The sequence below is a fragment of the Ascaphus truei genome, chromosome 2 (genome assembly GCF_040206685.1).
Source record: "Ascaphus truei isolate aAscTru1 chromosome 2, aAscTru1.hap1, whole genome shotgun sequence".
Taxonomy (NCBI): domain Eukaryota; kingdom Metazoa; phylum Chordata; class Amphibia; order Anura; family Ascaphidae; genus Ascaphus; species Ascaphus truei.
The window spans coordinates 474175012-474199529 of record NC_134484.1 but is presented as its reverse complement, the minus strand read 5'-3'; the positions used below and the strand labels follow the sequence as shown (position 1 = coordinate 474199529).

Sequence of the window (24518 nt, the reverse complement as noted above, 5' to 3'; positions counted from 1 at the left end):
TTTATGGAAGAGATTACTTTTTTTTTTTTTGCATAGGATGATCTAATAAATATCTAAGCCCTTTAACAGAGGACGATCTTAAGCAAGTCAGTAACGATTCTGATGCAACCATCAACAACACGTGTCCAGAAGCGGCACCCGGACTCACTTCCGATACACACCATGCAGCAGAATGCTGTACAAGCTGTGAAAGAAAGACAAGTGTACACTAAACCATCTCTACTATAGAGACAACTACTAGAGTAAAGTCAAGTGCACCGTAATAATTTTATGACTAATTTCTGTATTTATTTATTTATAAAATGTTTTACCAGGAAGTAATACATTGAGAGTTACCTCTCGTTTTCAAGTATGTCCTGGGCACAGAGTTAAGACAAATAATACATGTATCAAAGTTGTGGTTATACCGTATGTTTCCTCTCTTCCATAAATTTGTTCAGTCCACGCATGCGCCAAAGACGTCCACCCATGCGCCAAAGACGTCCACCCTCTCACCGTTCCAGTCATTTCTGGGAGGGACGTGGAAATTCCTTCTCCTAGGACTTCAGCAGCAGGACTACTCCTACTTCTTACCTGAACCACGCCGCGCTCCGCAGCGCAGGCTCCAGCTTCCTTATCACCGCTGCACGCTGAGGCCGGGCCTGGTCTGCAGTCGGCTTTGGGCACAAAGTCAGGTGCCAACCGCGGCATAGAATACAGAGCCCGCCCCACGCTGACTGTAATAGGACAGACCCGGCTAAGGTGTATACACTTCCTATACTATATGGAGTCAGGAATAAAGGTATCTATTAACACATACACTTTTTGTCTTTCAAAACCTTCTCTGTTTGTACCTGACCTGAAACTGATAGACGGCTTTTGAATGACATCTACAATATAATTGGTTGAAACACATTTGTTAGTGGCCGGTGCAATGCTTTTAAGGGGGAGCGGAGGGATGCGGGACAGGGCAACAACTTTGCAAGGCAAGGGTTGCTGATACTGTCGACGGGCCTCACAATAGGGGAAGGAAAAGCTGGGCTGTCTCAGACAGGATCGTCCGGGGCCCCTTCCTTCACCAGGACCGGGACAAAAGTCCTGGAAGACCTCTCCCCCTTTGGCTGTCCTGTTTGAATGTGAACCAGGCAGGGTTTATTCTTCTGTGCAACAGCCAGTTTGCCATAACAGAAGAGCCCAATGGTGCCACGTTGGTGATATTGTATTGTATGTCTTTATTTATATAGCGCCATAAATGTACATAGCGCTTCACAGTAGTAATACATATCATATAAATAACAAATAATATAAATAACAGATCATGGGAATAAGTGCTTCAGACATACTTTTACAGTAACATTAAGGAAGGAGTCCCTGCTCCGAGGAGCTTACAATCTAATTGGTAGGTAGGGAGAACGTACAGAGACAGTAGGAGGGAATACTAATAAGTGCGTCTGCAGGGGGCCAAGCTTTATGTATCGTGTCCATGATTATCCAGTGCTATTCATATGCTTCTTTAAGCAGATGTGTCTTAAGGTGAGTCTTAAAGGTGGATAGCGAGGGGGCTAGTCGGGTATTGAGGGGAAGGGCATTCCAGAGGTGTGGGGCAAAAAGTGAGAAAGGTTTAAGGCGGGAGAGGGCTTTAGATACAAAGGGGGTAGAAAGAAGACATCCTTGAGAAGAACGCAAGAGTCGGGATGGTGATATGGTTTAGGACACTGGAAGTTCCAATTATCAGACATCAAATGTAATTTCATATTTCAGCTTCTCATGATCCATCAATCCCACCCATCTAAGCACTCCCTCTTGCAGTTAATAAATGTTCAATCTCAGAGGAAGAGTCATAAATGACATCACAAAATATGCCGGTTGGACAGCAGAAAGATGCAAAACACTGAACATGGCAGCACGCAGAAGAAAACCAGGAAACCAGTTACTTGCATATATTAATATTTAATAGTTTCTTGCTATAGTAAGCACACCGTTATTACCGAACATGGAAAATATCAGATTGCTTCTTTTCTGCATTGAGATGCGTCTGCGTATGAAGAATTTGAACGGCTTGAACATTTGAAACTCCCAAATATTAAGCTGCCCCAAAAATGCACAAATGCCGTAAGAAGTGTTACAGCCAAAGATCCGTACAAAGTGACTTCCCCAATTAGCAGCAGAACATGCGGAGGGCACGAGACATGTAGAGATCCGTGTCCTGCACGTCCCAGCAGGGTCATGCACTTTGCATTACTTCGCTGAAGCCTTCACCTTCCACAATCCTAAGGAAACATTCTGCCCACCTGCAGTGACCTGTCCTGAGGGCGATTGTTCTTCTTCTTGAAGGTTTCCTGTAATGTAGATTGTGACACTGCTGTCTTATCTTTGACTATATCGCTACGTACCCCTCATTAACTGAAAGCGGAGAAATCCCAAACCCCTGATACAAGCTCATCTCTGCTTATAACGGATACTCAGTTCTCCATTATTGTTTTAAACTACTACGATATATAGATTAAAGTATTAAATGTCACAGTAACTGGTCTTAGAAGGCTTCAGGTGAGGCCAGGTGGTATCAGCAGCTGTAATTATTGTAATGCTTCAATGTATATGGGTCTCCATTCTAAATAATGTATACTTAAAGCAGCAATCTCCCCCCACCCCACTTCAATTTGTTGTACACAATCAGAACCGGAGCGTTCACTGGATCTTTCCTGTGCTACTTTTTATCTCTGGGAACCCCCTTGTTCCAGAGATATTAACCCTTCATGTGCTGGTGTTTGTGGTCTCTTTTGGGAAGTCAGTATGTCTGCCATCCAAATCTCCCTCCCACACGCCCATAGGAAGTTGCAATATCATCACAGCATGACATCATGTCTTCCTGTGGGACATCTTTGATTTCACGTTCTATTACTTGATTTTATGGGGGATCTTTGAAATAAGAATAGCGCAGATCAGCTCTGGGAACCCCGCCAGTTCCGATGATGAAAAATATAACAAATGTGGAGCGATGTTTAGACATATTTAGTATTGTTTTATTTTGTGTAACCTATTTTCAGGGGCAGTTTATTTGCTAATAAATGTGTGATCATCAAAAAAAAAACCTCCACTGTAATTTAAATGATTATATGAAATAATAAAATCATGTGATCAACACAAAGCTATGAGTTAGTAGAAACAAATCTTTAATTGTCACACTATTTCAGTGTGGCTTGTTTGACTTTTCTGTTGCAGTAAACCAATCCTAAACAAAGGATTAGAAGAAGCGCTTTTTAAATAATATACGAAGTTTGAACTCCTCATACTTCTATCTTTAAAGAAACAAGATGATGGGCCATCAAATTTGGCCTCTGCCTGTTCTGCTCCGGTGCACTTTGTCCAGATAACGGGCTTGTTACCTTTGTCTGTTCTGTGATGTATGAGGGGATGTTCCTCTCCTTATGGAAAAACTGGCTCCCATTATTCTACACAAGTTAGATTCTCACGGTATGAACTCGCTAGTGTGTGTAGAGGCATCACCCTGGGGATTGCAAGAACCCTTCATCAGAGCTTAATGAATCCCAGTGTATGCGAAAAGTTTCCCCTACACTGGGTACGGGCACAAGGCTTCATTGCCATGTGCACACTGGCATGAGTAAAGTTTTCCTCAAGTATGAAGAATTTCCCACACTGTACACACAGAAGGTTTCTTACTAGTGTGAACGTGCTGGTGTATTATGAGGCTCAACTTTCTTATAAAGGATTTCCCTTAGGCTAAGGCCCCGCTCCCTCAGTCAGTGCGCCCGCACTGCAGACAGGCGGGGCGCTGACAGACACAGACCGCGATATGCGGTCTGTAGGGAGCTGGGAGCCGGAGAAGGGCGGGAGGGTGGCGGGCTCTGATCGTGGTGCCGTCCACCCCCCCCCCCTCCACCCACACACACACAATCACACACTTTAATAACACGCAGCTCCTTCCCTGCTCCCCGCCCAAGGCGCCTCCCATCTAGCTCCTTCCCTCCCCTCCTCCCCGTTGGCTGACTCGCGTACCACATGACGCGTCAACGCCGAAAATCACTAGATTCTTGCAGCATCGGCTGGCTGACGCGTCACAGTACGTAGTCAGCCCTGCCGGAAGGAGGCAGCGGGGGCAGGGACAATTCGGACAGGGGTCTGGTGGTTCGCGGCCGCTCGGCCGCGCGCCCCGCCGGCCGCAGCGGGTTTGCAGCCTTACTCGGCACACGTGCTTTCTTATCTGTGTGAACTCTCTGGTGTGAGACAAGGCTTCCTTTTTGAGAAAAGTTTTTTCCACATTTCGAACATGTAAACGGCTTTTCCCCTGTGTGAATACGCTGGTGCCTAAGGAGGTTTCCTTTTGCACAAAATTGTTTCCCACACTCTGGGCATGCAAAAGGATTCTCCCCTGTATGAATCCGCTGGTGACATTGCAGGCTTACTTTATGAGAATAGCTTTTCCCACACTCTGTACATGTGAAAGGCATCTCCCCTGTGTGAATTTTAAAATGTGTAAGCAGATTCCTCTTATGATTGAATTTTTTCCCACACTTTGAACAAGGAAAAGGTTTTTCCCCCATGTGCATTCTTTGGTGTCTATTGAGGTCCCCCTTGTAACGGAATTTCTTCTCGCACTCTGAACAAGCAAAGGACTTTTCCCCTGTGTGAACAAGCTGGTGCGTATTAAGGTTGTGCTTCCGTGTGAAACCTTTCCCACACACCGTACAAACAAATGGTTTCTCCCCGGTGTGGATCCGCCTATGTACCAGCAGAACCCAATGACGTGTGAAACTTTTTCCACAGTCACAACAGATATACAGCTGATCTCCACTGTTTTCTCTAAACTCCTCATTTACTGTGCTTGACCCACACTCAGATTCAGTCTGTGCCGTGTGCTGGACAAGCTCTGTAAATTCATCATCTTCTTGCAATGGATCCTTGGATGTGTCGACTGTGTCGCAGGAATCATTCGCTTTTGTCGGGTCTGGGCTCTGAGGAGTCAAACAATTTCGGGAAATATCAGAGCTCCAGTTTTTCCTCTCATTCAAAATATCTAATAGAAGTAAACAAAAAAAAAGAATGGTCCGTTAAATTTGACCCGACTGTAATTTGTAGTTATACTGTACATGTATATCTTTATTTATATAGCACTGTAGTGTATAGGAGAATAGGGAGTTAAGGGGTTAAGTTCACTCACTACTCCAGACCCAGGAGACCACACCCAGGTCTGCCTACAGTGCAGGGATTATTCCCAATTAGTTACTGATAAGGATGAAAGTTTAAAATGGAGGCGGCAGATGCCCTGAGGGAAGTCTATTCCCAACTTGTGAAACTACAGGTTCCCAGAGAACTTGTCTCCAGAAAAGCACAGTCTCTCACCCTGCACCAAACTAAACTACCCTTTGCTTGGTCTGCCAGATATATGCGGTTTTGTTTCATGCTTATGCACTGCTGTTAAACGTGTACTGCAACCTGATTTTCCTTGTCTGGGAAATAAAGGACTTTTCTTTGCAAGAAGTTGGTGTGAACTCTGTGACGGGCAAGGGTAACCAGGCTTCATAATAAAAGGTTAAACCCTCTGGTTGCTCTTGGGTCCCTGGCAGCTATCTAGCACTATAAGCCAGGGGCCAGATATCTACACTTGAAAAGTTAAAGTGTCCCCTGCTTTTTCCACTTTCCATTGTCCCAGACTCATGAAACTTGCTGTGTGTGAGATTTAGGTGGGGTATTGGGGTAAGAATACAATTCTTTTGTTTGCAGGAGTACGGGGGCCGGAGCTACCGTTAGTACCTTAATTCTACCCGGCGAGCAGGCTTGATTTGCTGGTACGAGAGTAGAATTGCACCGTGGCGGTCCAGTGTCCCCGAGACTCCTGGTTTTCGAGCCCCGATATCTCAGTCCAAAGTCCCTTACAGTCATGAGCCTCTCCAAGGTCTCCCATGTATTAAAATATGTTTTCCAATGTTTGATACATTTATTATAAGACTCCATGCAGTCTGCCAGGGCATCTAGTTAAAGGTGCCAGCAAGTCTGCATAGAGTCCGTAGCTCAAAGGGGAGAAGAGGTCCAGGTGTGTAAACTTTGTGGGTGAGGAAAGGCAAATTGCCAGTTCCGGACTACAGAGGGCACCCCTTGGACACCTTTTGTAGTTGGTGGAGCCAGCCCCGCATGTACCAATGAGTTAGTCAGGAGGATGTAGCCATTGAGTCTTCTCCCCTGGGCTAAAATCCTATTTCCCGCTCACCCGGCTTTTCGTGCCTGCCTGGTACTCCTACTCCTGACGCCAGCCGAGGGATGAGCCCCTCTTTCTATTAGCTGGCGGGGAGGAATTCCCACGCTGATTGGCTGCTCCTTTCCCCTCCGTTCTGGGGATAGCCCAGCAGAGTGTATGTAAGGTGCTGACCATGAGCGAGTGAGCGCAACCAATGACTTGAGTCGATGAAGCAAGGGCGGGCTTTTCAACATTGCTCTGTTCGAAATAGAGCAACCGGCTTCGTTTTGAAGCCTGAAAAGTTTGCCTAAGTCAGACACGAGGACCCAGTTCTCCAAGTTTAGAACGTAGCGGTCGCGGCTGTGGAACTGAAGCCGAAAAGGAGGACCAGGAGAACCGGGTGTATATCCCGGTCAGGGTAAGCTCATCCAAGCAGGGGCCCTGCACCTAGGAAAGCCTAGATTTTCCCCCAGACCCCCAGTAAGTGTATTTAACTGTTTCTTGTGTATCTCTTTTTGTTGTACGATGAGATCACGAGACACGCCTCGCACAGCAAAACCAACAGATGGCACTCATTTCCAGCCGACTTCAAAATATTATCTCCCGGCTGGATACATTTCAGCTTGGTACATTTCCCACTGCACCGCATTGCTGGCAGTTTCTCCGGCGCCAGTTCCGTCATCCTCTACACCCAGAGAACCACGGATCCCGACGCCTCTACTTTATGGAGGGGACCCTATGGACTTGAGGAGGATTTTTGAACCAATGTTCGATTCAGTTCGAACTCCAGCCCTCCATGTTTTGCACTCATCGATCCAGGGTAGCTTACGTCATTTCTCTACTGACAGACGAGGCTTTGGCCTCCCCCTCGGAGAAAAGAAATTCCCACTGATTAATGACTCCGCTGCCTTTCTCCAAACATTCAAAAAGGGTTTTGACGCTCACGGTCGCGACTCCTCGGCTTCTGCTTCGCTCCTTCATATCCGACAAGGAGCCCATACTGTGGGCTAGTATGCCATCGAATTCCTTGACACAGAGATAGGCTGGAACAATGAAGCTTTGCTGGCAGCATTTTGGCAGGGGCTTTCTGAGGGGTTAAAGGATGAGCTAACTTGCCGGGACACCCCCAAGGATCTGGATGAATGAATTTCTCTCTGCATCAGAATGGATCTCCGGATGCGAGAACAGACCGAGCGAAACCTGCTCTCAAGGACCCCTAAAATCCGGCTTGCCCCCCACTTTGAGAGATAACAAATGACACAAATATAACACAGACAACAATTCCCTGGTGCACTATCAGATAATAAACCTGACGAATCGGAGTAGTCCCATGAATCAAAAGATGGTACCAGGTGCTTACAAAAATAAAATAAATATTTAAGGTGTCCCATATATGAAAAACCTAATGTGAATTCCTCACAGCCTGTTGTGGCCCCCCACTTTGACTCTTTCTACACCTCTCCCTGAGGAGAAACCGATGCAATTGGGTGATACCAAATTACCTGAACAGGAGATAAACAGCAGACGTGTCAGAGGCCTGTGTCTGTAATGTGGGCTCAAAGGTCACCTTGCCCGAAATTGTCCTAAATCGGGAAACGCCAGTGCCCAGTGAAAATTGAGGAATACTCTCTGGGCATTTCTTCTATTCCTCCACCATCACAACCTTCAAAGCTGCTCCTTCCGGTTTCACTTTCCTGGGGGCCTGCCTCAATTTTCACTCAAGCTTTCGTGGATTCAGGAGCAGCAGGGAATTTCATTGACCACGCACTCGCGGAACGTCACTCCCTTCCTCTCTGTACTAGGGAGATCCTGTTAACAAATCCTTTGCTGGTTACGGTTGGGGCACTTCACAAGGACTATCTTTCTACATCATTCGCTCTCCCTCCACCCCAGTGGTTCTAGGACTTCCTTGGCAGTGGCACCACAAACCCAACGTTGCCATGGATCTTGTCTTCCGGTGTCTCGCACCATCTCCGAGGTTCGGCTACCTTCGGTTCTCTCTTCCATAAATTTGTTCAGTCCACGCATGCGCCAAAGACGTCCACCCTCTCACCGTTCCAGTCATTTCTGGGAGGGACATGGAAATTCCTTCTCCTAGGACTTCAGCAGCAGGACTACTCCTACTTCTTACCTGAACCACGCCGCGCTCCGCAGCGCAGGCTCCAGCTTCCTTATCACAGCTGCACGCTGAGGCCGGGCCTGGTCTGCAGTCGGCTTTGGGCACAAAGTCAGGTGCCAACCGCTGCATAGAATACAGTGCCCGGCCCACGCTGACTGTAATAGGACAGACCCGGCTAAGGTGTATACACTTCCTATACTATATGGAGTCAGGAATAAAGGTATCTATTAACACATACACTTTTTGTCTTTCAAAACCTTCTCTGTTTGTACCTGACCTGAAACTGATAGACGGCTTTTGAATGACATCTACAATATAATTGGTTGAAACACATTTGTTAGTGGCCGGTGCAATGCTTTTAAGGGGGAGCGGAGGGATGCGGGACAGGGCAACAACTTTGCAAGGCAAGGGTTGCTGATACTGTCGACGGGCCTCACAATAGGGGAAGGAAAAGCTGGGCTGTCTCAGACAGGATCGTCCGGGGCCCCTTCCTTCACCAGGACCGGGACAAAAGTCCTGGAAGACCTCTCCCCCTTTGGCTGTCCTGTTTGAATGTGAACCAGGCAGGGTTTATTCTTCTGTGCAACAGCCAGTTTGCCATAACAGAAGAGCCCAATGGTGCCACGTTGGTGATATTGTATTGTATGTCTTTATTTATATAGCGCCATAAATGTACATAGCGCTTCACAGTAGTAATACATATCATATAAATAACAAATAATATAAATAACAGATCATGGGAATAAGTGCTTCAGACATACTGTAAAAGTAACATTAAGGAAGGAGTCCCTGCTCCGAGGAGCTTACAATCTAATTGGTAGGTAGGGAGAACGTACAGAGACAGTAGGAGGGAATACTAATAAGTGCGTCTGCAGGGGGCCAAGCTTTATGTATCGTGTCCATGATTATCCAGTGCTATTCATATGCTTCTTTAAGCAGATGTGTCTTAAGGTGAGTCTTAAAGGTGGATAGCGAGGGGGCTAGTCGGGTATTGAGGGGAAGGGCATTCCAGAGGTGTGGGGCAAAAAGTGAGAAAGGTTTAAGGCGGGAGAGGGCTTTAGATACAAAGGGGGTAGAAAGAAGACATCCTTGAGAAGAACGCAAGAGTCGGGATGGTGATATGGTTTAGGACACTGGAAGTTCCAATTATCAGACATCAAATGTAATTTCATATTTCAGCTTCTCATGATCCATCAATCCCACCCATCTAAGCACCCCCTCTTGCAGTTAATAAATGTTCAATCTCAGAGGAAGAGTCATAAATGACATCACAAAATATGCCGGTTGGACAGCAGAAAGATGCAAAACACTGAACATGGCAGCACGCAGAAGAAAACCAGGAAACCAGTTACTTGCATATATTAATATTTAATAGTTTCTTGCTATAGTAAGCACACCGTTATTACCGAACATGGAAAATATCAGATTGCTTCTTTTCTGCATTGAGATGCGTCTGCGTATGAAGAATTTGAACGGCTTGAACATTTGAAACTCCCAAATATTAAGCTGCCCCAAAAATGCACAAATGCCGTAAGAAGTGTTACAGCCAAAGATCCGTACAAAGTGACTTCCCCAATTAGCAGCAGAACATGCGGAGGGCACGAGACATGTAGAGATCCGTGTCCTGCACGTCCCAGCAGGGTCATGCACTTTGCATTACTTCGCTGAAGCCTTCACCTTCCACAATCCTAAGGAAACATTCTGCCCACCTGCAGTGACCTGTCCTGAGGGCGATTGTTCTTCTTCTTGAAGGTTTCCTGTAATGTAGATTGTGACACTGCTGTCTTATCTTTGACTATATCGCTACGTACCCCTCATTAACTGAAAGCGGAGAAATCCCAAACCCCTGATACAAGCTCATCTCTGCTTATAACGGATACTCAGTTCTCCATTATTGTTTTAAACTACTACGATATATAGATTAAAGTATTAAATGTCACAGTAACTGGTCTTAGAAGGCTTCAGGTGAGGCCAGGTGGTATCAGCAGCTGTAATTATTGTAATGCTTCAATGTATATGGGTCTCCATTCTAAATAATGTATACTTAAAGCAGCAATCTCCCCCCACCCCACTTCAATTTGTTGTACACAATCAGAACCGGAGCGTTCACTGGATCTTTCCTGTGCTACTTTTTATCTCTGGGAACCCCCTTGTTCCAGAGATATTAACCCTTCATGTGCTGGTGTTTGTGGTCTCTTTTGGGAAGTCAGTATGTCTGCCATCCAAATCTCCCTCCCACACGCCCATAGGAAGTTGCAATATCATCACAGCATGACATCATGTCTTCCTGTGGGACATCTTTGATTTCACGTTCTATTACTTGATTTTATGGGGGATCTTTGAAATAAGAATAGCGCAGATCAGCTCTGGGAACCCCGCCAGTTCCGATGATGAAAAATATAACAAATGTGGAGCGATGTTTAGACATATTTAGTATTGTTTTATTTTGTGTAACCTATTTTCAGGGGCAGTTTATTTGCTAATAAATGTGTGATCATCAAAAAAAAAACCTCCACTGTAATTTAAATGATTATATGAAATAATAAAATCATGTGATCAACACAAAGCTATGAGTTAGTAGAAACAAATCTTTAATTGTCACACTATTTCAGTGTGGCTTGTTTGACTTTTCTGTTGCAGTAAACCAATCCTAAACAAAGGATTAGAAGAAGCGCTTTTTAAATAATATACGAAGTTTGAACTCCTCATACTTCTATCTTTAAAGAAACAAGATGATGGGCCATCAAATTTGGCCTCTGCCTGTTCTGCTCCGGTGCACTTTGTCCAGATAACGGGCTTGTTACCTTTGTCTGTTCTGTGATGTATGAGGGGATGTTCCTCTCCTTATGGAAAAACTGGCTCCCATTATTCTACACAAGAAAGATTCTCACGGTATGAATTCGCTAGTGTGTGTAGAGGCATCACCCTGGGGATTGCAAGAACCCTTCATCAGAGCTTAATGAATCCCAGTGTATGTGAAAAGCTTCCCCTACACTGGGTACGGGCACAAGGCTTCATTGCCATGTGCACACTGGCATGAGTAAAGTTTTCCTCCAGTATGAAGAATTTCCCACACTGTACACACAGAAGGTTTCTTACTAGTGTGAACGTGCTGGTGTATTATGAGGCTCAACTTTCTTATAAAGGATTTCCCTTAGGCTAAGGCCCCGCTCCCTCAGTCAGTGCGCCCGCACTGCAGACAGGCGGGGCGCTGACAGACACAGACCGCGATATGCGGTCTGTAGGGAGCAGGGAGCCGGAGAAGGGCGGGAGGGTGGCGGGCTCTGATCGTGGTGCCGTCCACCCCCCCCCCCCCTCCACCCACACACACACACAATCACACACTTTAATAACACGCAGCTCCTTCCCTGCTCCCCGCCCAAGGCGCCTCCCATCTAGCTCCTTCCCTCCCCTCCTCCCCGTTGGCTGACTCGCGTACCACATGACGCGTCAACGCCGAAAATCACTAGATTCTTGCAGCATCGGCTGGCTGACGCGTCACAGTACGTAGTCAGCCCTGCCAGAAGGAGGCAGCGGGGGCAGGGACAATTCGGACAGGGGTCTGGTGGTTCGCGGCCGCTCGGCCGCGCGCCCCGCCGGCCACAGCGGGTTTGCAGCCTTACTCGGCACACGTGCTTTCTTATCTGTGTGAACTCTCTGGTGTGAGACAAGACTTCCTTTTTGAGAAAAGTTTTTTCCACATTTCGAACATGTAAACGGCTTTTCCCCTGTGTGAATACGCTGGTGCCTAAGGAGGTTTCCTTTTGCACAAAATTGTTTCCCACACTCTGGGCATGCAAAAGGATTCTCCCCTGTATGAATCCGCTGGTGACATTGCAGGCTTACTTTATGAGAATAGCTTTTCCCACACTCTGTACATGTGAAAGGCATCTCCCCTGTGTGAATTTTAAAATGTGTAAGCAGATTCCTCTTATGATTGAATTTTTTCCCACACTTTGAACAAGGAAAAGGTTTTTCCCCCATGTGCATTCTTTGGTGTCTATTGAGGTCCCCCTTGTAACGGAATTTCTTCTCGCACTCTGAACAAGCAAAGGACTTTTCCCCTGTGTGAACAAGCTGGTGCGTATTAAGGTTGTGCTTCCGTGTGAAACCTTTCCCACACACCGTACAAACAAATGGTTTCTCCCCGGTGTGGATCCGCCTATGTACCAGCAGAACCCAATGACGTGTGAAACTTTTTCCACAGTCACAACAGATATACAGCTGATCTCCACTGTTTTCTCTAAACTCCTCATTTACTGTGCTTGACCCACACTCAGATTCAGTCTGTGCCGTGTGCTGGACAAGCTCTGTAAATTCATCATCTTCTTGCAATGGATCCTTGGATGTGTCGACTGTGTCGCAGGAATCATTCGCTTTTGTCGGGTCTGGGCTCTGAGGAGTCAAACAATTTTGGGAAATATCAGAGCTCCAGTTTTTCCTCTCATTCAAAATATCTAATAGAAGTAAACAAAAAAAAAGAATGGTCCGTTAAATTTGATCCGACTGTAATTTGTAGTTATACTGTACATGTATATCTTTATTTATATAGCACTGTAGTGTATAGGAGAATAGGGAGTTAAGGGGTTAAGTTCACTCACTACTCCAGACCCAGGAGACCACACCCAGGTCTGCCTACAGTGCAGGGATTATTCCCAATTAGTTACTGATAAGGATGAAAGTTTAAAATGGAGGCGGCAGATGCCCTGAGGGAAGTCTATTCCCAACTTGTGAAACTACAGGTTCCCAGAGAACTTGTCTCCAGAAAAGCACAGTCTCTCACCCTGCACCAAACTAAACTACCCTTTGCTTGGTCTGCCAGATATATGCGGTTTTGTTTCATGCTTATGCACTGCTGTTAAACGTGTACTGCAACCTGATTTTCCTTGTCTGGGAAATAAAGGACTTTTCTTTGCAAGAAGTTGGTGTGAACTCTGTGACGGGCAAGGGTAACCAGGCTTCATAATAAAAGGTTAAACCCTCTGGTTGCTCTTGGGTCCCTGGCAGCTATCTAGCACTATAAGCCAGGGGCCAGATATCTACACTTGAAAAGTTAAAGTGTCCCCTGCTTTTTCCACTTTCCATTGTCCCAGACTCATGAAACTTGCTGTGTGTGAGATTTAGGTGGGGTATTGGGGTAAGAATACAATTCTTTTGTTTGCAGGAGTACGGGGGCCGGAGCTACCGTTAGTACCTTAATTCTACCCGGCGAGCAGGCTTGATTTGCTGGTACGAGAGTAGAATTGCACCGTGGCGGTCCAGTGTCCCCGAGACTCCTGGTTTTCGAGCCCCGATATCTCAGTCCAAAGTCCCTTACAGTCATGAGCCTCTCCAAGGTCTCCCATGTATTAAAATATGTTTTCCAATGTTTGATACATTTATTATAAGACTCCATGCAGTCTGCCAGGGCATCTAGTTAAAGGTGCCAGCAAGTCTGCATAGAGTCCGTAGCTCAAAGGGGAGAAGAGGTCCAGGTGTGTAAACTTTGTGGGTGAGGAAAGGCAAATTGCCAGTTCCGGACTACAGAGGGCACCCCTTGGACACCTTTTGTAGTTGGTGGAGCCAGCCCCGCATGTACCAATGAGTTAGTCAGGAGGATGTAGCCATTGAGTCTTCTCCCCTGGGCTAAAATCCTATTTCCCGCTCACCCGGCTTTTCGTGCCTGCCTGGTACTCCTACTCCTGACGCCAGCCGAGGGATGAGCCCCTCTTTCTATTAGCTGGCGGGGAGGAATTCCCACGCTGATTGGCTGCTCCTTTCCCCTCCGTTCTGGGGATAGCCCAGCAGAGTGTATGTAAGGTGCTGACCATGAGCGAGTGAGCGCAACCAATGACTTGAGTCGATGAAGCAAGGGCGGGCTTTTCAACATTGCTCTGTTCGAAATAGAGCAACCGGCTTCGTTTTGAAGCCTGAAAAGTTTGCCTAAGTCAGACACGAGGACCCAGTTCTCCAAGTTTAGAACGTAGCGGTCGCGGCTGTGGAACTGAAGCCAAAAAGGAGGACCAGGAGAACCGGGTGTATATCCCGGTCAGGGTAAGCTCATCCAAGCAGGGGCCCTGCACCTAGGAAAGCCTAGATTTTCCCCCAGACCCCCAGTAAGTGTATTTAACTGTTTCTTGTGTATCTCTTTTTGTTGTACGATGAGATCACGAGACACGCCTCGCACAGCAAAACCAACAGATGGCACTCATTTCCAGCCGACTTCAGGATATTATCTCCCGGCTGGATACATTTCAGCTTGGTACATTTCCCACTGCACCGCATTGCTGGCAGTTTCTCCGGCGCCAGTTCCGTCATCCTCTACACCCAGAGAACCACGGATCCCGACGCCTCTACTTTATGGAGGGGACCCTATGGACTTGAGGAGGATTTTTGAACCAATGTTCGATTCAGTTCGAACTCCAGCCCTCCATGTTTTGCACTCATCGATCCAGGGTAGCTTACGTCATTTCTCTACTGACAGATGAGGCTTTGGCCTCCCCCTCGGAGAAAAGAAATTCCCACTGATTAATGACTCCGCTGCCTTTCTCCAAACATTCAAAAAGGGTTTTGACGCTCACGGTCGCGACTCCTCGGCTTCTGCTTCGCTCCTTCATATCCGACAAGGAGCCCATACTGTGGGCTAGTATGCCATCGAATTCCTTGACACAGAGATAGGCTGGAACAATGAAGCTTTGCTGGCAGCATTTTGGCAGGGGCTTTCTGAGGGGTTAAAGGATGAGCTAACTTGCCGGGACACCCCCAAGGATCTGGATGAATGAATTTCTCTCTGCATCAGAATGGATCTCCGGATGCGAGAACAGACCGAGCGAAACCTGCTCTCAAGGACCCCTAAAATCCGGCTTGCCCCCCACTTTGACTCTTTCTACACCTCTCCCTGAGGAGAAACTGATGCAATTGGGTGATACCAAATTACCTGAACAGGAGATAAACAGCAGACGTGTCAGGGGCCTGTGTCTGTAATGTGGGCTCAAAGGTCACCTTGCCCGAAATTGTCCTAAATCGGGAAACGCCAGTGCCCAGTGAAAATTGAGGAATACTCTCTGGGCATTTCTTCTATTCCTCCACCATCACAACCTTCAAAGCTGCTCCTTCCGGTTTCACTTTCCTGGGGGCCTGCCTCAATTTTCACTCAAGCTTTCGTGGATTCAGGAGCAGCAGGGAATTTCATTGACCACGCACTCGCGGAACGTCACTCCCTTCCTCTCTGTACTAGGGAGATCCTGTTAACAAATCCTTTGCTGGTTACGGTTGGGGCACATCACAAGGACTATCTTTCTACATCATTCGCTCTCCCTCCACCCCAGTGGTTCTAGGACTTCCTTGGCAGTGGCACCACAAACCCAACGTTGCCATGGATCTTGTCTTCCGGTGTCTCGCACCATCTCCGAGGTTCGGCTACCTACAGAGACTTCCTCATCATGCCTTCCAGTTTGTTACCAGGAGTTTGCCGACGTATTTGACAAAAAAACCAGGAAGAGGAGTTACCTCCACGCCAACCCTATGACTGTGTAGTCGATTTACTCCCAGGGGCCATCCCTCCTAGAGGCCGCACCTATCCCCTTTCGGAACCAGAAACCAAAGCTATGTGGGAATACATTTTGGAGAACCTTCAGCATGAGTTTATTCATAAATCATGTTCTCCCGCTGGTGCGGGTTTCTCTCAGGCCATGTATTGACTACAGAGGCTAAAATAAAATCACCGTAAAGAACAGATATCTGCTACCCCTCATTCCTGAACTGTTCGACCGTTTACGCAGGCTACGATCTTCACTAAACTAGATCTTCGAGGAGCCTACAATTTGATCCGGATCAGAGAGGGTGATGAGTGGAAAACAGCCTTTAATACCCATGATGGCCATTACAAATATTTAGTTATGCCTTTCGGCTTATGCAACGCACCGGCTGTATGTCAAAATTTTATCAACAAGATTTTCCGGGATGTATTGGACCAATTTCTCGTAGTATATCTGGACGATATCCTTATCTTTTCCAGTTCTTTGACCGAACATCGGGCACAGGTTAGAGTGGTTCTCCAAAGACTTCGGGACCAAGCTCGAGAAGTGTCAATTCAAACAGAAGATTTCTTTCCTGGGGTATATCATCTCTTCCCTTGGGTTCGAGATGGATCGTGCGAAAGTATCGGCAGTGCTGGACTGGCCCTTACCGTTAGGCCTCAAACCGATTTCTTGGGTTTGCCAACTACTATCGACGATTCATCAGGACGTTTTCTAAGGTGGTTGCACCCATTACGGCTCTCACTAAGAAAGGGGCGAATCCTAAGATATGGCCTGCAGAGGTTCTTTTAGCTTTCGAGAAGCTCAAGTCCGCCAATTCTTCCGCCCTTGTGCTGATCCATCCAGATTCTACAAAACCCTTCGTGCTTGAAGTGGATGCATTCGATCTGGCAGCCGGAGCCGTTCTTTCTCAAAGGAAGGATTTTCATGGGAAACTCCACCTCTGTGTCTTCTTTTTTTTTTAAAGTTTTCTGCCTTGGAAAGGAACTATGATGTGGGAAATCGGGAACTTCTGGCTCTGAAAATGGCTCTTGAAGAATAGAGATATTTGCTTGCAGGGACAACTTCTCCGATTTCAATCCTTACTGACCACAAGAACCTTGAATACATTGAAGGCGCAAGGAGACTAGGGACGCGTCAGGCGAGGTGGGCTCTCTTCTTCACTCGGTTTAACTTTGTGATCGCTTATAGTCCAGGATCCAAAAACACCAAAGCAGATGCTCTATCTCGTCAATTCTGTTCTGACGGCTCCGAGGAGCTAGAGCAGGGACAAATCATTCCTCCTGCACAGATCATCTCTGCCGTATCATGACTTCTGCAACAGATTTCGCAGGCTCAGGCAGAGGATCCTAGATCTACGTCCACACGTTCGTCTAAATAATTTGTTCCTCCCCAATTCCAAAGTGAGGTGTTGCTGTGGGGTCATAACGCCAAGACGGCTGGTCACCCGGGTGTTAGGAAGACTTGCGTTATCCGCTAATTAATTTTTTGGTGGCCAGAGCTATGCAAAGATGTACAGGAGTTTGTGGCAGCCAGCGTTATATGCGCTCAGACAAAAGTGCCAAGGACATTATCTTTTGGATTGCTCCAACCCTTACCCATCCGCCCATGCACCCACCTCTCCATGGATTTTATTGTGGAGCTGCCTCCCTCCAGGGGTATGACTACCATACTGGTAGTGGTCGACCGTTTCACTCGAAAGCCCATTTTGTTCCTCTCCGGAAGCTACCCACAGCATCTGAACCGAGATATTTATTAAAGAGTTATTCCGCCTCCATGGAGTCCTGACAGATATAGTCTCGGATCCCAATTCATCTCTAGAAATTGGAAGGCCTTCTGCCAAAGAATGGGTCTCTCCTTACATTTCTCTTATTCCTACCAACCCCAGTCCAATGATCTCCCAAAAAGGACCAACCAGTCCTTAGAACAATTCCTCCGCTGCTTCGTTTCGGAGCAACAGGACGACTGGGTTGATCTGCACCGGTGGGCCGAGTTTTCCCGTAATTCCATGAAGCACGATGCAACACTGAAATCACCCTTCTGTGCCTACGGGTACCATCCCGCTGCCCTTCCTCTTTCCAGTCCCCTTTCCGGAGTTCCTGCAGGGGATGACAAAATCAAAGAACTCCAGTTACTCTGGAAGAAAATCCAGGTCAATCTGACCAAAGCCGCTCTCCAGCAAAAAACCAAGGTGGATAAACGTCGATGACCACCTCCTCCATTTCAAGTGGAAGATCAGGTCTGGCTGGCTACAAAAAATATCCGCTTGAAACAACCTTCCTCCAAACTGGGGCCCAAGTTCATTGGACCTTATAAAATCTTGAAACAAGTCAACCCGGTGGCGTTCAAACTGGAACTTCCGGATACCTTAAGAATATCCCCAGTGTTTCATGTCTCCCTCCTCAATCCGTTCGTCCAGAACACCTTCTCTCCTCCTACCCTCCCCCCTCCTAAACCGTTCTTGGTGGATGGCCAGGAGGAATTTGAAGTAAGCCAAATATTGGATTCACGTAGATCCCGTGGCAGGCTACAGTACTTGGTTCATTGTAAGGGTTATGGACCCGAGGAAAATTCATGCATCAGGTCCAGGGATGTCCATGCCTCCAACCTCGTCTGGGCGTTTCATCGGAAATTTCCTACTATACTGTCTTTGATCTCCCAGAGGTCTCTCAAGGGGGGGGGAGGGGGGATTCTGCTTGATCCGTGCCGGGTTTTCACTACGGTCCAGGTTTTCTGTCTCTCCTGCCCTTTCTGCTCTCTGTGGCCATTTTGGGTACTGGCAGCCTGCATTATAAGGCTGCAGTTAGTATAGGGAGTCGCCGAGCAAAGTTCTGTGTGTTTGCAGCTCCTGTCGTTTTTTTTCCAGTTACGCCTTACCCTCTTGCCCGTTTTGAATTCCTGTTACTGACCCCGGACCGTGACCCCGACCTCGCTGCCTTCCGCCTGCCCTGACCTCCACTTGCCTCCTCAACTTTGCACCTCTGCTGCCAGCCCTGACCTCTGCCTGTCCCCTGGACTTTTCTACTCTGCCGCCAGCCCTGACCCCTGCTTCCTTACCGACTACGGATACTCTTACAGGACTCTGTCCTGGGTTGTGGTCGGTTTATTTGCATCCCTACCTCAGCCCTGCGGGTCCGCCTTCTCATTTGAGACGAGCACCGTCACACTGTGACAAACTCCTTACTGACCCTACCTAAGAGGCCGCTCCATCACAGCAGTTAAGGAGTTAAAGATAAGTGCATTATCAGCCTTTGCGATCCCTATGAGGTATTGTAATGTAATATTACTGTATTGAATATATTGTGTATTACATGAATATACAGTGAGTGTGAGGGGGAACTACAACTCCCATGAGCCTTTATGTTTGAGCTTGTACATTGGAGTTAATGAATCGGTTTGGTAAAACAGTAAAGTTTGTGCATCACAAAGCTTGTGTCCACATCACAGGTCGAACTCCTTACTCTTAGGGTGACCAGATGTCCCGGTTTAGCCGGGACAGTCCCGGTTTAGCCGGGACAGTCCCGGTTTAGCCGGGACAGTCCCGGTTTAGCCGGGACAGTCCCGGTTTTTAGAGCACTGCCCCGAATTTTTGGGATGCTGTCCTGGTTTACTTTTTCGCTGGCACTTGCCGCACGCGCGCGATTGGCCCTTACCGGTCGCTCAGTCGGCATGCTCCCGTTGAGCGCCGACTGCACATGCGTGACATTTGTCCTGGCAGGGGTAAGTAAAACATGTTTGGCAACTAGGGCATTTGCCCATTCCTTTGTGGGGGGGGCGTGGGCTGTTTGGGAGTTGAGGCGGTGGGTGAAGGAGGTAGTTGTCCTTGGGTGGGTGGTTAGGCCTCTAGGGTGGGTAGTGGTAATACATGGTAGTGGGTAGTGGGTAGCGTAATAACCGCTACGGTAATGACGTGGTTAACCCCATCCACTAGCCTAATGAAGCACTAATAGGTGGTAATTAATCCTGAATATTTCCTGAAGTGGGCCATACATATTATAACACGGCCGTCTTTGTGGAACACAAAAGGATATTAGGATACTCACCATCAACAGTAAGCATAATAATATTACTATTTATGGTGGTCAGAAGTTCCCCAGTGTCCGACTCTTCTTTCTCCGTCTTAATCTCGAGCGTCTCGGGTACAATCACCGGGGAACCTGCAAACACGAAAAGGGAAATCCATCATGTGAAGCTGGGAGTGGGGGCTCTTCCTGTGATATCACCGCCTCTAATACGTGTATAATATAATACCGGTTCTAAAGCAACGTGTTACCAGCGCCTCGGACAGTAAATGTCGGAGCTTCAGGAAAATTACATCTTACTTGCTGGTGGCAACAAAATATCTTCTACTCACTTAACATGTGTGGATCCATGCTGGTAGTGAGCAGCGCTCCTGTGAATGTGTGAGATAGGAGGCTCCGTGATCCTAAGTTACTGTGTATCAGCTGTGCCCGAGATCCATCAGAAGCATGGCTGGGACTATAGGAAACATAAGAAAAATCTTTGTGTAAATCACTTATTGGAACAAACCACAGTATAAGCTTTAGAGCAGCAATACCCAAATCTTAAAATAAACAATTAAAAAAAGATGGGAAGCCGGGGATCCGCAGGAGATAAACTGCACTATCTTTATTTCTGAGTTCTGGAGCAACTTCTCCTACACATTAATAAAGTGAGCAGCAATGACTTAACTAAGTGTAACACCCCTATTCTCCCCCCCTCCCCCCCCATCGCCCCATGAGGGATATAGGGTGTACAGTCAAAAATAGGCGCATAAGAGCCCCAATGTCTTTTCTGATTTAAAACAGGATTGCTGTTTAAAGGTGTATGTGGGTGCTCAGTGGGTGCATGTGGGTGCTCAGTGGGTGTATGTGGGTGCTCAGTGGGTGTATGTGGGTGCTCAGTGGGTGTATGTGGGTGATCAGTGGGTGTATGTGGGTGCTCAGTGGGTGTATGTGGGTGCTCAGTGGGTGTTTGTGGGTGCTCAGTGGGTGTATGTGGGTGCTCAGTGGGTGCTCAGTAGTTACCTGGTTCGTCTCCTGGCTGGCTCGTGATGAGGAGTAAAAATAACAACAGGACAGGGCGCCAGGAACTTTTAAACATTAATTAACAGATCTTCTTCATATTCATCGCAGCATTCACAAAGAGGCACCATTCTTTAGGTTACAACAGGACATGTTTTCAGCGTACAGGAATTAGTACAAGAGACTGGCAGTGGCTCATCTGCCTTTTGACGCCTGTTGTCCGGCCTGGTCACAGTTCCAGAAATCTAGAAACCACCAGCAGCCCACCCAGGTCTCTTCCTAGTCCTGCAGACGGAGACTTGCTACGGTAGTGTAGTTTCCTTCACATACATATTTGATTCTTCTGTCTCCTAATCACCCCTTGCTGTGTCTCTTAATTAAATTCAACGTGTAACACCTATGCAGGACAACAGCCTGTTTAGAAGTACCATTTCTTTAAATGTGCCTCCACATGGCTGATAATTAACACCTCATACCTAAACCGTGGCCTCTCGCAGACGCACTTACCAGAAACGCCCTCCTACAGTCTCTGTACGTTTTTCCTACCAACACAGTACACAGTCTATGTGTGATGATTCACTGCCTGCAGCCTTCCCATTGGCTCTCTGTGCTTAACATGCTCAGCCAGCCCCTCGGCAAATTGGCTGAGCATAAACTTGTGCTTATGTACTAGTGCTTGCCACAAGCATCCTGATACCCTGTTTTTGCTCTGTGAATTCTGCCTTGATCTTTTGTACCTTTGACCTCAGCTTGTACCCAGACCTCTACCTTCTCTGACCCCTGGACCTTGGCGACGCACAACGACCACTCTGACCTCTCTACTCCTGGACCCCGGCTACGCACAACGAGCATCCGACTTCTCCAATCCAAGACCACGGCGAGTATTAAGACTATCCTGACCTCCCCTACCCGACTACGACTCTGCAATCCGGACGCGGTTGCGCGGTGGTTGGTCGGTGTATTCCAACATCCCCACCTCAGCCCTGCGGTCCCGTCCTGTTTGTGGTGAGCACTCTTTACACATACATACATTCTGCTAAGCACAGGCCTCCTCTTATAAGAGCCTGTACTGTCAGATCCCTTTATTCTAGGGAAAGCCTGTAATCTATAAAGGGTACTTCCGACATAAAACAATAAAAGGAATTACTACCTTAACTACATACATGCGAGATCCCTCCTCAAAACCTCCTGGGATCCAAGGGAAAACGCATCCATGCCCCTTATATAACCTTGGTAGGTGTAAAACCCCAGTTACTGGTCAGATTAAAATAGACACATATGTTGCCCAAGGATCACACCATATCATGTGACCCTTCTAGCAGTTTCTGAAAACCAGTCACTAACATACACTGACCTTTAAAAAAGGCGACATAATAGAAACAGCTTTGTGGAAATGTTGGCTTTAAGAATTACCCCCTACACTGCCTGCAGGGACCAGAACTGACGTCAGAGATTTCAAAATGTAGCAGGCTGCTACATTAGCGGTTCCTGTAACTGCTGGTCAGTCTCTCACATCGGTTTTGTGGAACTGCAATTGCAATTCCTTCTTACAGAACTGCTTTAACTCGGTGACATGAGGGCTTCCTTGCATGGACAGCTCGCTTCAGGTCCTGCCACAACATTTTGTTGGGGTTTAGGTCCCAACTTTGACTAGGCCATTCTAAAATGTAGCATTTCTTCTTCTGCAACCATTCTTGTGTAGATCTGCTTGTATGTTTAGGATCATCGTCTTGCTGCATGACCCACTTTTGCTTCAGGTCACAGATGTGTAGCCTGACATTCTACTCTAGAATCTTCTATAATGCAGAATTCATGGTTGTGTAAATGATGGCAAGCCCTCTAGGTCCTGATGCAGCAAAGCAGCCCCAAACCATCACCCTCCCACCACCATGCTTGACAGTTGGAACGAGGTTCTTCTGTTCAAACGCAGTGTTTGGTTTTCATCAAACATAATGTTTCTCATTGAGTCTAAAAAGCTCTACCTTTGACTCGTGTGTCCAGAGAACATTGTTCCAGAAGTCTTGTGGATCATCTATGTGTTCTTTTGCAAACTTCAGACAGTAGCAATGTTCTTTTTAGAGAACAGTGGTTTCCACCTGGCTATCCTTCCATGAACACCATTCTAGATCAGTGTTTTTCTGATAGTCATGAACACTCACATTAGCCTAGGTGAGAGTGGCCTGCAGATCCTTGGATGTTACTTTGGGGTTCTTTGTAACTTCCTGGATAATTGCTGGTTTGTTCTAGGGGAGATTTTAGTAGGATGACCACTCCTGGCTAGAGTGACTGTGGTCTTGAACTTTCTCCATTTGTCTGACAATAGATTAGTGGAACCCCAAATCCTCAGAAATGGTTTTGTAACCCTTAATAGACTGATGAGCAGCAATAACTGCTTTTAAGAGATCCTCAGAGATTTCTTTTGATTGTGGTATGACATATTTCTACATACCTGTATGGTTGAGACCAAACAAAGTTTCTGATCTTTATATAGGGTTTTGCCTCCCAAAATCACACCTGAAGATCTACCCAAACACCTGATTCTAATTATCCCCTTTTATCTGGTAAAACCAGGGGTTCACTTACTTTTTCCCATACCCCGACTCTTAATTACCCATTGATTATCTAATGAATACATCACATTGTATAAAAAGACATAGAATTGGTTAATATAAACACTATTGAATATTCAAGAAAATACTTTTTTTTTTCTTTTTTTTTAAATTCAAGGTTATCATGGAATTGCCATAATTATCATTGGGGTTCACAACATTTCTCGCCACTATACCACTGCATGATTTTTTTTCACCCAAACTTTAATTATTTGTGTTTTCAACATCAAAAGAGTACTGCACTATTGTGGTATTTTTGTGTAATCTTCTGCCCTGTTTTTCATAGTGTCTTCAGATAAGAGATTTGAAAACACCTTCTTGATGAGAATTGAACCAAATATCCAGAATACATTACCCAGGGTTTTTACTTTGCGCATTTTTCATCCTGGAACCACCCTCAATCTCCAGTGACACCTTTTAAGGCTTAGGAAGAAACGTTTCAATTTCATTTAGAATTTAGAGGAGTGCCCGATTCTCATATTCCAGTCTCCACAACCTCTGTAGTAATATGATATTGTTATGTGGTAAAATTGTTAGAGTTTCTGCTTGTTTATCCTGAAATTAAGTTTTATAATTACGGTGGCGGATTATGCCACCAGATATCCTGAAGCAATAGCCCTCCCCTCCATAAAGGGCTGACAGATGCCTTGGTAGACATTTTAGTAGGGTTCAAAAGGAGATGCCCACTGACCATGGCACTCAGCTTAATTCAAATTGAATGCAGAGTGTCACCAGAAAATACAGGTAGAGCATCCCCACACAAATGGCCTGTGTGAGAGATTTAATGGGACCCTTAAACAAATGCTTAAAACATTTGTGGAGTCTCAGGGGAGAGACAGGGAGCTATTCCTGCCTCCCCACCTCTTTGCGTACAGGGAGTTACTAGAGGCGTCCACTGGCTTCTCTCCCTTTGAGCTTGTCTATGGGCACAGTGTCCAGGGCCCCTGAACTTGATCAGGCAAGAGTGGGACGGGAAATTAAACACCCCATAAACATCTGTAGAGTAGTACACACAAGTTTTGGGATAGGATGCAGAAACTTGTGGTATTGGTTAAGGAGAACCCGAGGGATGCCCAA

The 24518-nt window shown here is 46.6% G+C and overlaps 1 protein-coding gene across 1 annotated transcript in view; it reads right to left on the bottom strand.

The window, feature by feature from the left end:
* Positions 1-820: 820 nt before the first annotated feature.
* LOC142488365 (uncharacterized) overlaps positions 821-24518 on the bottom strand; it is a 50721-nt gene continuing 27023 nt past the window's right edge. Inside the window, exons 2-5 of the mRNA XM_075588802.1 lie at positions 20163-20287; positions 19852-19965; positions 12566-12748; positions 821-5014 (exon numbers count right to left, since the gene is read on the bottom strand). Coding sequence (XP_075444917.1) covers positions 4056-5014; positions 12566-12748; positions 19852-19965; positions 20163-20181 — 1275 coding nt within the window. The 5' untranslated portion in view covers positions 20182-20287 and the 3' untranslated portion in view covers positions 821-4055. The remainder of the gene's footprint in view (positions 5015-12565; positions 12749-19851; positions 19966-20162; positions 20288-24518) is intronic.